Below are 14,058 nucleotides of genomic sequence, written 5' to 3'. Positions count from 1 at the left end.
TAGAGGGACTTTTGTCAGAGGTTGCTTGTTGTGAGCGCTGAGGGAACGTTATGCACTTGGCCAGATGATTCTGCATCTTTGTTGCATTCTTCACATTTGATTTGGCACAGTATTTGCACATGTACACAGCTTTTCCTTCTACATTAGCTGCAGTGAAATGTCTCCACACATCAGTGGCATTTTCCTGTAAAGATGAGAAAAAAAATGGTCAAAAAAACCTGAATACAATTCCATGTACAGATAACTGGTTAGGCAGTTAGATTAAACAACTATTTTGTAAGATACATGTTTTAAAATGAAACATGTATGGAAACAGGTGAATTAACACTCCTCAGTTAGCAGGCTCAAGCAAGCTAAAACCCACATGGTAGCAAAAACTAACTAGCAGAAATTGTTAACAAGTTAGAAATGATTTAAACACACTTTGCTGTAGGCTACTATTTACTAGTTAACAACAAATCATGGATGTCATATTACCTATATTCATCCAACCCAGTATTGTAATCAAAACTTACCAGAAAACATGTAGTCCTTGGCTCAGACAAGGAAGTGTAGTAGTGTGGGCTCAATAGCATCTCATTAGTGTGCAATATCTTGAGAATCAGCTGTACATGTGATGGAAGAGTGCACTGCACATGTGATGGAAGAATGCAATCTGTATGCAGAGGGTTGCAATTCCATTGAATTGGGGATAGTTTAACCAAAATATGCCCCAAGACCTAGAATTGCTAACCTAGAACAGGTTCACTGTTATAAGCTAACTTTTTTGATGAATTTAAGCTAAATTCCCCAAATTCCAGGGCTTAACTTCCCATGGAAAATGTCCTGAAAAATTACGGACATTTACCGGAAAGTTTCCGATCCTTTGCAACCCTAGCTGCTATTAGAGAGATAATGAAAACACCTCTCTTTCAGTTGAATTGAAGATGTCATGTAAAACATCTCAAGCAATCTAATTTGCCCTTTTGACCAGGACATTTAGTGCTGTACAATGAATTCCCATTCAAATGTTCCTGATGATAGCTGTTGTTCTGAGTGTGTTTGTGAGGCTACAGAGGAGATATTACCTGGCACCCAGACACACCAGCATCTGGAACTTCCCATCCTTGCCTATGTTCCTAGATGTGCTGTTGATGGCCCGCATGAAGCGGCAGAAGTGGCGTACTCTGGTTTGCCAGTTCTCATCTGGAGTCACCGCCCTCTGCTCAGCACTCTCAAAGTACATCTGTGACTTTTCTATAATGAGAAATCACAGACAAAAGACATTGATAAGCGCACCCTCATCCAATAGCATGGCATGGAAGATACTGTATACTGTATATTCAGGTGTAATGGTCGTGTATTGGAGGCTTTACCTAAGAAGTCCCAGATGAAGACATTCTTAAAGAGGCGTGGGGATTTGAAGCCATGCTGGAACACCTGCTCTAAAGCCCAGACTAGACCATACTCCCCACACAGCAGAAGGGTCAGACTGCCCCTCTATAGAAAAACAGACAGGGAAAGAAAAAGTGTGACTGATGTTGTCTACTTTCAAAGTACCCTGGTCCAACACATCAGTTGTGTCATATGAAACTGGAAACTGTTCAATCGGAACACAAGTGAGTGAGACTATGATCAGTGTTGCATGCAGTGTACAGACAGTGTACAGACAGAGGACCCACTGTCTCCTTCACTGTGATGAATAATAGACAATGTGGTGGGGGGTTGTGTCTCTCACCTCCTTCTCTGGCTTGTGGAAGTGCTTCACTATCCCATTGATGGCCTCTCCCACTCCTTCTTGGATCTGACTAGTGTTCAACTCTGGATGATGGGAAAGAGTCGGACAAAATCAGTCCATGCCAGCAGACACAAGACCCTCAAAAGTGACACACCGGTAGCGTTTGCCAGTCGAGAGTACTTAGCACCTCTTAACAGAGTGCCGGCCGTAATTTGCAAACCGATTCTACATGTAGAATCACGCAGAATTTTTTTCAGTCCGACGTCAGCCAGAGAGGGTGGTCCCTAAAACACACCACGGTGAAAGAACTGCAGACGAACGGGAGAGCAACATTTGGGGCTGTGTGTGTAGTCCCTTGGTGAAGATTATTGGTTATTATTGATGTCGATTTTTGCAGTGTATTTGAATGGTCACTCACTTGGTTTGCTGTTTGGTGAGATGGTGACGAACCTCCTCATCATTCCAGGGGACTGCTGCATGGGGGGCGTGCGACACATTCTGTCCTCATTCTCTGAGTTCGGTGTCACTAGCTCTCCCACCAGGACCCTCTCCAGACTGCCATCGTCCACCCCCTTCCCCAGCCACCGGCCACACGGGAACCTACACACACACACACACACACACACACACACACACACACACACACACACACACACACACACACACACACACACACACACACACACACACACACACACACACACACACACACACACACACACACACACACACACACACAAATATATATATACACTGCTCAAAAAAATAAAGGGAACACTTAAACAACACAATGTAACTCCAAGTCAATCACACTTCTGTGAAATCAAACTGTCCACTTAGGAAGCAACACTGATTGACAATACATTTCACATGCTGTTGTGCAAATGGAATAGACAACAGGTGGAAATTATAGGCAATTAGCAAGACACCCCCAATAAAGGAGTGGTTCTGCAGGTGGTGACCACAGACCACTTCTCAGTTCCTATGCTTCCTGGCTGATGTTTTGGTCACTTTTGAATGCTGGCGGTGCTTTCACTCTAGTGGTAGCATGAGACGGAGTCTACAACCCACACAAGTGGCTCAGGTAGTGCAGCTCATCCAGGATGGCACATCAATGCGAGCTGTGGCAAGAAGGTTTGCTGTGTCTGTCAGAGTAGTGTCCAGAGCATGGAGGCGCTACCAGGAGACAGGCCAGTACATCAGGAGACGTGGAGGAGGCCGTAGGAGGGCAACAACCCAGCAGCAGGACCGCTACCTCCGCCTTTGTGCAAGGAGGAGCAGGAGGAGCACTGCCAGAGCCCTGCAATATGACCTCAGCAGGCCACAAATGTGCATATGTCTGCTCAAACGGTCAGAAACAGACTCCATGAGGATGGTATGAGGGCCCGACGTCCACAGGTGGGGGTTGTGCTTACAGCCCAACACCGTGCAGGACGTTTGGCATTTGCCAGAGAACACCAAGATTGGCAAATTCGCCACTGGCGCCCTGTGCTCTTCACAGATGAAAGCAGGTTCACACTGAGCACATGTGACAGACGTGACAGAGTCTGGAGACGCCGTGGAGAACGTTCTGCTGCCTGCAACATCCTCCAGCATGACCGGTTTGGCGGTGGGTCAGTCATGGTGTGGGGTGGCATTTCTTTGGGGGGCCGCACAGCCCTCCATGTGCTCGCCAGAGGTAGCCTGACTGCCATTAGGTACCGAGATGAGATCCTCAGACCCCTTGTGAGACCATATGCTGGTGCGGTTGGCCCTGGGTTCCTCCTAATGCAAGACAATGCTAGACCTCATGTGGCTGGAGTGTGTCAGCAGTTCCTGCAGGAAGGCATTGATGCTATGGACTGGCCCGCCCGTTCCCCAGACCTGAATCCAATTGAGCACATCTGGGACATCATGTCTCGCTCCATCCACCAACGCCACGTTGCACCACAGACTGTCCAGGAGTTGGCGGATGCTTTAGTCCAGGTCTGGGAGGAGATCCCTCAGGAGACCATCCGCCACCTCATCAGGAGCATGCCCAGGCGTTGTAGGGAGGTCATACAGGCACGTGGAGGCCACACACACTACTGAGCCTCATTTTGACTTGTTTTAAGGACATTACATCAAAGTTGGATCAGCCTGTAGTGTGGTTTTCCACTTTAGTTTTGAGTGTGACTCCAAATCCAGACCTCCATGGGTTGATAAATTTGATTTCCATTGATAATTTTTGTGTGATTTTGTTGTCAGCACATTCAACTATGTAAAGAAAAAAGTATTTAACAAGAATATTTCATTCATTCAGATCTAGGATGTGTTATTTTAGTGTTCCCTTTATTTTTTTGAGCAGTGTATATAATATAGCAACATAACAGTTAGCCAAAGCTTCAACAGGGTCTTTCTTGTGAGTAGATGCCACTGAAATCTCCGGTATAAGGCAGCTGCTACCAAATATTTCACTCACTTGTAAGCATGACCTGTGATCTCATTCCGGACCATAACATACTCCACAAGCCACTTGGCGTAAAGACCTGAGTTATCATGGCCCATCTGCACTGTAGTCAGCTTGCCCAGGTTCTGGCACTGTGACAGAGAGAGAAGGCAAAGAGCAAAAGTCATGTTAAGGTGAATATATATTGATATTATTATCAAAATACCAGGAATATTCAACCTTGAGGGGAGCACCAACCTCAAAGGTGATCTCCTGAGTGTGCTTGGGGACCTGGAGCACCCCGGTCTCAGCCAGCTCCCCAGACACACACACCCAGGGGTTGGCTGTGAACATGGAGCCTCCTAGTTTCTTACTGGGAATCACCAGCACATGGTATGGGATCACTGTGGGACAGAGAAGAGAGGGAAACCTGAAATCACTCAGTCAAGTACAGTATTGTCACAAGAAGAGCTACCTCTGTCTTCAATATATTTCTCAGTATGCATCTCAAATCCAGGAAAACGGTTTAGCCAGGAAATAAGTCTAATTCATATATTACTCTAATCTAATTAAGTCTACCCAGCTTCTGGTTACATAGTGTTCAGTGTCGTGGCCAGGTTGTATGGTATTTGCTGGCACTCACTGATGGTGGTGAAGACATTGGTGAAACAGAAGTAGTCCACAGCGTTGAAGGAGAGGAGGTGGTACAGGAACTGCTCTTTCTCATCGTCACAACGCAGAAAAGCATAACGCTTGTATAGTTTCCTACAAAAGAAACAAAAGCAACAAAAAAAATCACACAAAAAATCAGTTTAGCATTTCATATGATGTAATGATTATAGATTGAACAATAACATTCTGGAGCCTAAAAGGCTGAATCAGTAGCTGATGAATGTGTTTTCCTTGATAAACAACTGGAGAATGGTAATGGAACAGTCACAATGCAATACCTCCATAATGAATCAGCCTGAACGTGACCCACTTCACCACCATCTCATCAATTATAAAAAACATTGTAAATGTTTAATAGGTGATTGTACTATGACGTTTGGATCTGTCAAAAGAGCTCATATATTATACATGCATAGTTTTCAGACATCAGGTTGATTCATGTGTGTGAGACTGAGTGGGACATTCCAATATAAATTAGTGAGGATTTATGAGGAGAATGACTTAAAGGGAATGGGGTATTATCCTAATTACTGAAGCAGAGGCTCTTACAAAAATTACACATTTTGTGTTTAGCTTGATTTGCCAGTTGTATACTAGGTCCTTGTTGTTTTGCTCACTTTGTAAGTTCATGGTCAGACAGCAGCTTTTTGAGGTGCCTGGACAGCAGTTTCTTCTCCATGGAGAGCCTCACCCAGGCCCTGGCCTTGCCCACTTCTGTCTTGATCTCCCCAATGTTCTGGATGTGTCTACGGAAGATATAGTACACAGCACAGAGGTCACAGGAGAAAAACACACACAAATGCACATATACACACATATACAAACAGTCATCCTTTCAGAGATGGCCAAGGTGAGCAAGAAACCACAAACCTAATATACGATAAAATGCAAGAGCAGTGACAGTCCCTCTGAACAAGGTGATAGACCTCTGCTGTATGTTGTTTTCACCACGGTTCTAGATTCCAGAGCATGCAGTGCTGAGAGGGGGGTAGCCAGCCCAGCCAGAAAGAAGCCTTGGCCAGCCCCAGACTCCCTGGTGTTTAAGCCAGCCTCCTGTCATCGCTCCCAGCCACTATCATGCCCTCCGTGTCCAGACACATTCCCTTCCACTCCACCTCTGCCAGTAAGCACTGCACTGTCTGCGCTATACGTGCTCCCCATGCACCCCTCCTCCTCTCTCATCCCTCCTTTCCCCCCTCCCCTCACTCTCACGAATTAACCCAATTTCCCCCACTCCCCTCTGTCCCCCATATCAACATTCACAATGCAGATTGTTATTGCATGAATGGTATTGTAAGAAAAACAATGGTTATCTGCAATCTGCAGACTAACTACAGGAATCCACCTCCTGTAGAATAGAAATAAGAAAAATGTCAAATAATAAAGAGCACAGCAAGGTAAATATGAAATGTTGATATGTAGAATGAAGCAACCTGGTCAACCTTTATTGTCCATTTAAAGTAAAGATACCCAAATATAAATATTTATCGATTAAAATGTGCTCGTATATCAATGTGACAACGCACAAAAGAAAAGCACCAATGGAAAATTCTGGATCCTTGGAAAGAAAACATGACATGTGTGTCTGTGCAGATGTGTGATCAGAGTAGACTTCTACAAGACTACAGCACAGCCATGGGTAGGCCGTCATTGTAAATAAGAATTTGTTCTTAACTGACTTGCCTAAATAAGAAATAAACAGCTGCCTGGTATTGCCCTGAGCCAGACCCCCCTCTCCCTGGCTTGGTCTGCAGGGGAATCAGGCTGGAAGTAACATGCTGTCACACAGATCAGCCCAGCTCTCTTTACCACCTCCTTCACACCGCACCAGGAATGACGTCCTGTATGACTCAACACCACTGGTTGTGGTGCACCGTAGACATGACAGTGGTCTGACTGCCTTAACTTCACTAGGATAGGGGGCAGCATTCTGAATTTTGGATGAAAAGCATGCCCAAATTAAACTGCCTGCTACTCAGGCCCAGAAGCTATGATATGCATATAATTAGTAGATCTAGATAGAAAACATTCTAAAGTTTCCAAAACTGTTAAAATAACGTCTGTGAGTATAACAGAACTGATATGGCAGGCAAAAACACGAGGAAAATCCAACCAGGATGTACTATTATTTTGAAAGGCTGTTTTTCCATTGAAAGCCAATCCACCATACAAAGACTTAGGACCCAGTTCACGAGCTCTATGGCTTCTTCTACATGTGGCCAGTCTTTAGGCATTGTTTCAGGGTTTTACTCTAAAAAATGAGGGAGATACAGCACTTTCAATGAGAGGCCAGTGGAAATTTCCAGACATCAGCCATGCGCCTGATCGGGAACACGCATTTCTTGTTTCTCCTTTCCTATTGACGAAGCTTTTGTCCGGTTGAAATATTATTGATTATTTATGACAAAAACAACCGGAGGATTGATTTTAAACATCGTTTGGCATGTTTCTACTAACTTTTATTGTACTTTTTAAAAACTTTTAGTCTGGACTTAGTGCACGCGCCTTGTGCATTTGGATTACTGGACAAAACGCGCGAACAAAAAGGAGGTTTTTGGTCATAAAGAGGAACATTATCGAACAAAACAAACATTTATTGTCTAACATGGAGACCTGGTAGTGCCAACAGATAAAGATCATTAAAGGTAAGTGATTCATTTTAATGCTATTTCTGACTTTTGTGAGCCCTCTCCTTGGCTGGAAAATGGTTGTATGGGTTTCTGTAGCTCGGCGTTGACCTAACATAATCGCAAAGTGTGCTTTCACCGTAAAGCCTTTTTGAAATCTGACACAGCGGTTGCATTAAGGAGAAGTTTATCTTTATTCATATGTTTAACACTTGTATCTTTTATCAATGTTTATGATGAGTGTTTCTGTTATTTGATGTGGCTCTGCACTTTCACCGGATGTTTGTTTGAGACAATGCATTTCTGAACATAACGCGCCAATGTAAACTGAGATTTTTGGATATAAATATGAACTTTATCGAACAAAACATACATGTATTGTGTAACATGAAGTCGTATGAGTGCCATCTGATGAAGATCATCAAAGGTTAGTGATTTATTTAATCGCTATTTCTGACTTTTGTGAGTGCTCTCCTTGGCTGGAAAATGGCTGTATGGTTTTCTGTGACTAGGTGCTGACCTAACATAATCGCATGGTGTGCTTTCGCAGTAAAGCCTTTTTGAAATCGGACACTGTGTTTGGATTTACAAGAAGTTTATCTTTAAAATGGTGTATAATACTTGTATGTTTGAGGAATTTTAATTATGGGATTTCTGTTGTTTTGAATTTGGCGCCCTGCAATTTCACTGGCTTTTGTCGAGGTGGGATGCTAGCGTCCCACTTGTACCAGAGAGGTTAACACACAATGCATCCCATAAACTATCGCCTACTTCAGGATTCCTCTCAGCCTGGCTGAGCACTACTGTGGGTAACAGTGTCTGCTAAATGAACTAGTGTGGATAAAAGTGTCTTTTAAATGAACTAGTGTGGATAAAAGTGTCTACTAAATTAACTAGTGTGGATAAAAGTGTCTGCTAAATGAACTAGTGTGGTAGTGTTTCAGAACAGAGCCCCACCTGTTTTGAGCCCCACCTGTTTAGCTAAATAAAACAAATAAAAAAATAACAAGTATATACAGTTGAAGTCAGAAGTTGACATGCACTTAGGTTGGAGTCATTAAAACTCGTTTTTCAACCACTCCACAAATTTCTTGTTAACAAACAATAGTTTTGACAAGTCGGTTAGGACATCTACTTTGTGCATGACACAAGTAATTTGTCCAACAATTGTTTACAGACAGAGTATTTCACTTATAATTCACTGTATCACAATTCCAGTTGGTCAGACGTTTACATACACTAAGTTGACTGTGCCTTTAAACAGCTTGGAAAATTCCAGAAAATGATGTCATGGCTTTAGAAGCTTCTGATAGGCTAATTGACATCATTCAATTGGAGGTGTACCTGTGGATGTATTTCAAGGCCTACCTTCAAACTCAGTGCCTCTTTGCTTGACATCACGGGAAAATCAAAAGAAATCAGCCAAGACCTCAGAAAAAAAATTGTAGACCTCCACAAGTCTGGTTCATCATTGGGAGCAATTTATAAATGCCTGAAGGTACCATGTTCATCTGTACCAACAATAGTACGCAAGTATAAACACTATGGGCCCACGCAGCCGTCATACCGCTCAGGATGGAGACGCGTTCTGTCTCCTAGAGATGAACATACTTTGGTGCGAAAAGTGCAAATCAATCCCAGAACAATAGCAAAGGACCTTGTGAAGATGCTGGAAGAAACAGGTACAAAGTATCTATACCCACAGTAAAACAAGTCCTATATCGACATAACCTGAAAGGCCGCTCAGCAAGGAAGAAGCCACTGCTCCAAAACCGCCATAAAAAAGCCAGACTACGGTTTGCAACTGCACATGGGGACAAGGATCATACTTTTTTTGAGAAATGTCCTCTGGTCTGATGAAACAAAAATAGAACTGTTTGGCCATAATGACCATCGTTATATTTGGAGAAAAAAGGGGGAGGCTTGCAAACCGAAGAACACCATCCCAACCGTGAAACACGGGGGTGGCAGCATCATGTTGTGGGGGTGCTTTGCTGCAGGAGAGACTGGTGCATTTCACAAAATAGATGGCATCATGAGGCAGGACAATTATGTGTATATATTGAAGCAACATCTCAAGACATCAGTCAGGAAGTTAAAGCTTGGTCGTAAATGGGTCTTCCAAATGAACAATGACCCCAAGCATACTTCCAAAGTTGTGGCAAAATGGCTTAAGGACAACAAAGCCAAGGTATCGGAGTGGCCATCACAAAGCCCTGACCTCATCCTATAGAAAATTTGTGGGCAGAACTGAAAAAGCGTGTGCGAGCAAGGAGGCCTACAAACCTGACTCAGTTACAGCAGCTCTGTCAGGAGGAATGGGCCAAAATTCACCCAACTTATTGTGGGAAGCTTGCGGAAGGCTACCCGAAACGTTTGGCCCAAGTTAAACAATTTAAAGGCAATGCTACCAAAAACTAATCGAGTGTATGTACATTTCTGACCGACTGGGAATGTGATGAAATAAATAAAAGCTGAAACAAATCATTCTCTCTACTATTATTCTGACATTTCACATTCATAAAATAAAGTGGTGATCCTAACTGACCTAAGACAGGGAATTTTTACTATGATTAAATGTCAGGAATTGGGGAAAACTGAGTTTAAATGTATTTGACTTTCCCCCTCATAACTTAGCCTACTGTTCTGACTTGGTGGTGCACATGTAGCCTATAGCCTGTTTAAGAGAAATATAATCATTGAATATTGTAAGAGTTTTCATTGTCTGCTTATAGGCCCCCTTTATTTATCCTACGGTTCTGACTTGGTGTACAGGGAGAATACTGTAAGAACAGCCCATGTTCTAAATTCTGTCACTGTACATTTCAAAAGTGCAGAACAAAAAAGCTATATTGACTACATCCGTCCTAGCTCACTCATTAATGTCTTCATCGAAATTACAGATTGCCTCTTATCCGCTCGTCGTCACCTTATGCCATAGTTTGTACATCTCAATTGTCAGTAAAACCACATTTGTTTAAGAAAGTCAGCCATATCAGCTATGGTGTTTTTAAAGGCAGTAAATGTGGCTGAATGAACTGTGTCGCTGCCAGACAAGTCTCTGCTGATAGCCAGGTGTAGCAGTGGTAAGGATTCACTCCATGGTGCTGAAAAGAAAGCTCTGCTGTTGGGACAGCTTTATGTTGGCCCTAACAGTTTGTGGGCACCGTTTGTCACCGTTTTATAGCACAATTCATGTATTGTTTAGTGTTGTGTTGTGTAGTGGTTTTGCTGGCATGCATCTAAATACATTTGGGGGAGTTTGCCCCACCAAGATTTATATGTTGGTATAGCATTTGGACCAGACATGAGGGACCAGACATGAAGACCATGAGGACTGTAGGTCAAGTCTGATCAAATAGAACACAAAGATGGAAGGCTAAGCTTTCAGTATACGCTGTACAGTGTGTATATATACAAATATTATATATATTTTTTAATCATAGCTGGTAATCAAGTGTTTATGCCTGCTGCAAAGATTGAGATGCATGGCTATGAGGCTGATGTCAGTATTTTTCCACTACATATGGTCTTGAATCATTGATAATATTCTGTCTTGACTGAAAGTGTTTTTCGTCAGTGGGCCACAAGATGGCAGTGAAAACACTTTGAAATCATTGCATTCTGAGGTATGATCAATCAATCATTATCTCACCTTGATTCGAAATTGTCATTTTCAAAGAAGTACGTAGAGGTACGAAGGCATACATTTGAACCGCTTCTGCCACTACAGAAGGGACAATCAACACAGGCAGAATAGTATAGTATCACTTGCAACATTCCCCTTATAACCATCCATCATTTCAAGACCATATGACTTGAAATTTATATTCAGGAGGATACTTGACAAATAGTGTATATACGGTAGGTAGAGCATCTGAAGACACTGATACTGATACTGTGTTAGACCTGGTGAATGGATGAGGAGACTCACCTCATGTCCCTGATCAGGGATACCTTGAGAGGGGCCAAGGCAGTGCCAGCGTCAGACTTGCGTCTCTCTGTGTCGTGGATGAGACCTTGATGTGGGGAGGAGAGAGAGGGATGTGACTTTACATCACCATCCATTTATCACATTTCAGGATTCAACGAGTGGCTTACCTGGGTGACCCAAACCGGCCGGTGCTGCATCCGTCTTCTCTTTGCTCTCCTGATAGTGGAGCAGGTGGGACCACAAGGCAGATTTACCCTGGCAGATGAAGATGGAGATGCGGGAATGAATGAATGCGCATTGAATGCACCTAAATGCATACATGTGTGTTAGTGTGTGTATATATACTGTTTTTAAATAATACTTGTGTGTGTGTGTGTGTGTATGTGCTGACCTGTTTGACCTGCAGCCCGTGGCTCCAGATCCTCTCCAGCAGGTCACAAAGGGAGGCGATAAGTGTGTTCTCCTCCACGCCTGTAATGCTGACCTCCCCATGACCCAGCTCCACCGCCTCCCTGCCCATCTTCTCAACCAGCATGCGCTTGGTCTGGAGGGACACACACATCACCGTACAGGGAGATTACCATCTCTGGAGGCCAGATGGTTGACACTAGAGGTGCTGGATCTCAATATCCAAGTAATAGGCTACTGCAATGGTCATTGACATCAGAATACTTCTGAGTGACATTGAAACTAATGGAGACTCACTGAAGGTGTCGTATCTCAATATCCATGGGATTGTCTACTGCAATAGTCTACTGCAATGGTTATTGCAGTCGTAATATGTCTGTGTAAGAGTGAGAATTAGGAAGACTGGTAGTTACTGTACCTTATTCCTGCACTCCTTCAGCAGACCCTCCACAAACTTCCAGTTGGTCTGAGCGATGACGGAAGGGGAGAGGTTGGACAGCTTGGGCTGCCGGATGGTAGTGCCCAGGTTCCTGGCCTCCTGGATGTATTTCTGTAATGAGACAGAGAGGACAGGGTCAGACAGGACAGGGTCAGAGAGGACACACGTGGAGTGGCCTAAGAGTAGGCTATACACCAAGGGAGAGTAATCAATCTGGCTCAATGTTCATCATCACATAAACACAGAGGGTCACACCACTCGGCAACCAACCACAGAACGTATACAGTGCATACAGTGGATAGATTTCTGGTAACTACTACAGTGAGGGATTGACCATTCCAGAGGAGGGAGAGGGAGGAGCTCTGAGTCAGTTGTATAATGAGCTGAGCTGCCTGTACTGAGGTCATTTCATGATGGACGATGTGTTTCTGTCTTTTAACTTTCTGACCTCAACATCCATCCTGGGAGGCGTGTCAGTGCCATGTGTTTTCTGGGATTCTGTCAAATCAATCTAAATATTGTTTTCTTAATGTGGAGTTAAGTGCACCCTAAAGTGAAACCCTAAACCTGAGAAGAAACCCTGGAAAGTGATCTGGAGTATCAGGTAAAGCTGTGATGTTAGGAGGAGGAGGGAGTGAGGACCACATGGGGGGAGGGGCCATGTGGACGTGGTGTGAGGCTCAGGCCCCACCCACTGCCAACACATACCACATCTACAGTCACAGACTTTAGACAGGGCCTGAAGGACTGCGAGAGCCAGTAGTAGTCTAGAAACAGCAGGAGCTGCAGCTCCGGGAACAGACACTCCACATGCTGGGAGCGTGTGTGTGAGACGGAGAGAGAGAGAGAGAGAGAGAGAGACCAAAGAGAGAGTGTGTGAGAGAAATACAGTAGGTAGATGTGAGGGAGACAGTAGGTGTCAGAGAGATAGAAACAGAAACAGAAAGAGAGGTTAGGTCAAGAGGAAATAATTGAGGGAGAGTAACAGAGAAAAATGGACAAACAAGACTTTAATTCAATCGTTCCAGACGTTAGATATTTAGAAGTGAATACCGCAAGCCATGAAGAAGAGTGAGGAAGAAATCGACAAGAAACTAACGATAACACAAAAACAGAAAGACAAAATCCATGCGAATATGGTTTGGGAATGTTAATCCCGTTTTTCTAGGGCTGCTTGATGTCCTCTCACCTCTCTCTGGTCGTTGTCCAGGTAAAGGTGTTCAGCGTGTTGTTTCTGTCTGTCCTTCCTCCTCCACTGTGCTGGAGCACTCCTCTTCGCCCATCTAACATACAAACAAAACAACTTCACTTAGAAAGACACGAAAGCCAAATAGCAAAGATAGAGACAAAACAAACATATTTTTCAAGTATTATCAATCAAAGTATGTAAATCAGTCTCTCTTGCGGAGGTGTGATCCTCACTTGTTGCTGACGGGTCCAGTTGAGAGCACGTCAGACTGCAGCCGGGGGAAGAAGCCGTGTTCGTAGCGACCCTGGCCAATCTTCATATCCAGCAGGTGGGGATGCAGGGCCGTGTGGTCGATCTTAACCACCCGCATCTCTATGGCCTTCTCTGGGGTGACACAGAGAGGGGAGGAGGATGAGGTACTGTCACAGCAGATCCATTAGCACCAACCGTCATGGAGGATTTAACAGTCTCATGTCATTGTTAAGCCACTCTGTGAGTGCCTATGAGTCATAGCACTGAGTAGTCACATAGATTCACCACTCCACATCTCATCTCTGACTCCTCACCGCCACACCTCCATGCTGTGAGTTATCATCACCTGAACTAGGGTTGCAAAATTCCTTTAATCTTATCAAAATTGTCAGGTTTTCCAGAAGTCCTGTTTG

General features: G+C 43.9%; 1 protein-coding gene across 1 annotated transcript in view; it reads right to left on the bottom strand.

The window, feature by feature from the left end:
- Positions 1-14,058, bottom strand: part of LOC120048230 (DENN domain-containing protein 5A-like) — a 46,709-nt gene that overhangs the window by 4,110 nt on the left and 28,541 nt on the right. The window contains exons 9-22 of the mRNA XM_038994030.1: positions 13,627-13,777; positions 13,394-13,487; positions 12,184-12,315; positions 11,749-11,901; positions 11,525-11,612; positions 11,358-11,442; positions 5,414-5,542; positions 4,768-4,889; positions 4,383-4,528; positions 4,158-4,276; positions 2,136-2,317; positions 1,718-1,800; positions 1,356-1,479; positions 1,068-1,236 (exon numbers count right to left, since the gene is read on the bottom strand). Coding sequence (XP_038849958.1) covers positions 1,068-1,236; positions 1,356-1,479; positions 1,718-1,800; positions 2,136-2,317; positions 4,158-4,276; positions 4,383-4,528; positions 4,768-4,889; positions 5,414-5,542; positions 11,358-11,442; positions 11,525-11,612; positions 11,749-11,901; positions 12,184-12,315; positions 13,394-13,487; positions 13,627-13,777 — 1,777 coding nt within the window. The remainder of the gene's footprint in view (positions 1-1,067; positions 1,237-1,355; positions 1,480-1,717; positions 1,801-2,135; positions 2,318-4,157; positions 4,277-4,382; positions 4,529-4,767; positions 4,890-5,413; positions 5,543-11,357; positions 11,443-11,524; positions 11,613-11,748; positions 11,902-12,183; positions 12,316-13,393; positions 13,488-13,626; positions 13,778-14,058) is intronic.

The sequence above is a fragment of the Salvelinus namaycush genome, chromosome 1 (genome assembly GCF_016432855.1).
Source record: "Salvelinus namaycush isolate Seneca chromosome 1, SaNama_1.0, whole genome shotgun sequence".
Taxonomy (NCBI): Eukaryota; Metazoa; Chordata; class Actinopteri; order Salmoniformes; family Salmonidae; genus Salvelinus; species Salvelinus namaycush.
The sequence above is the reverse complement of the archived record's forward strand: the minus strand, read 5'-3'. Positions and strand labels throughout refer to the sequence as shown.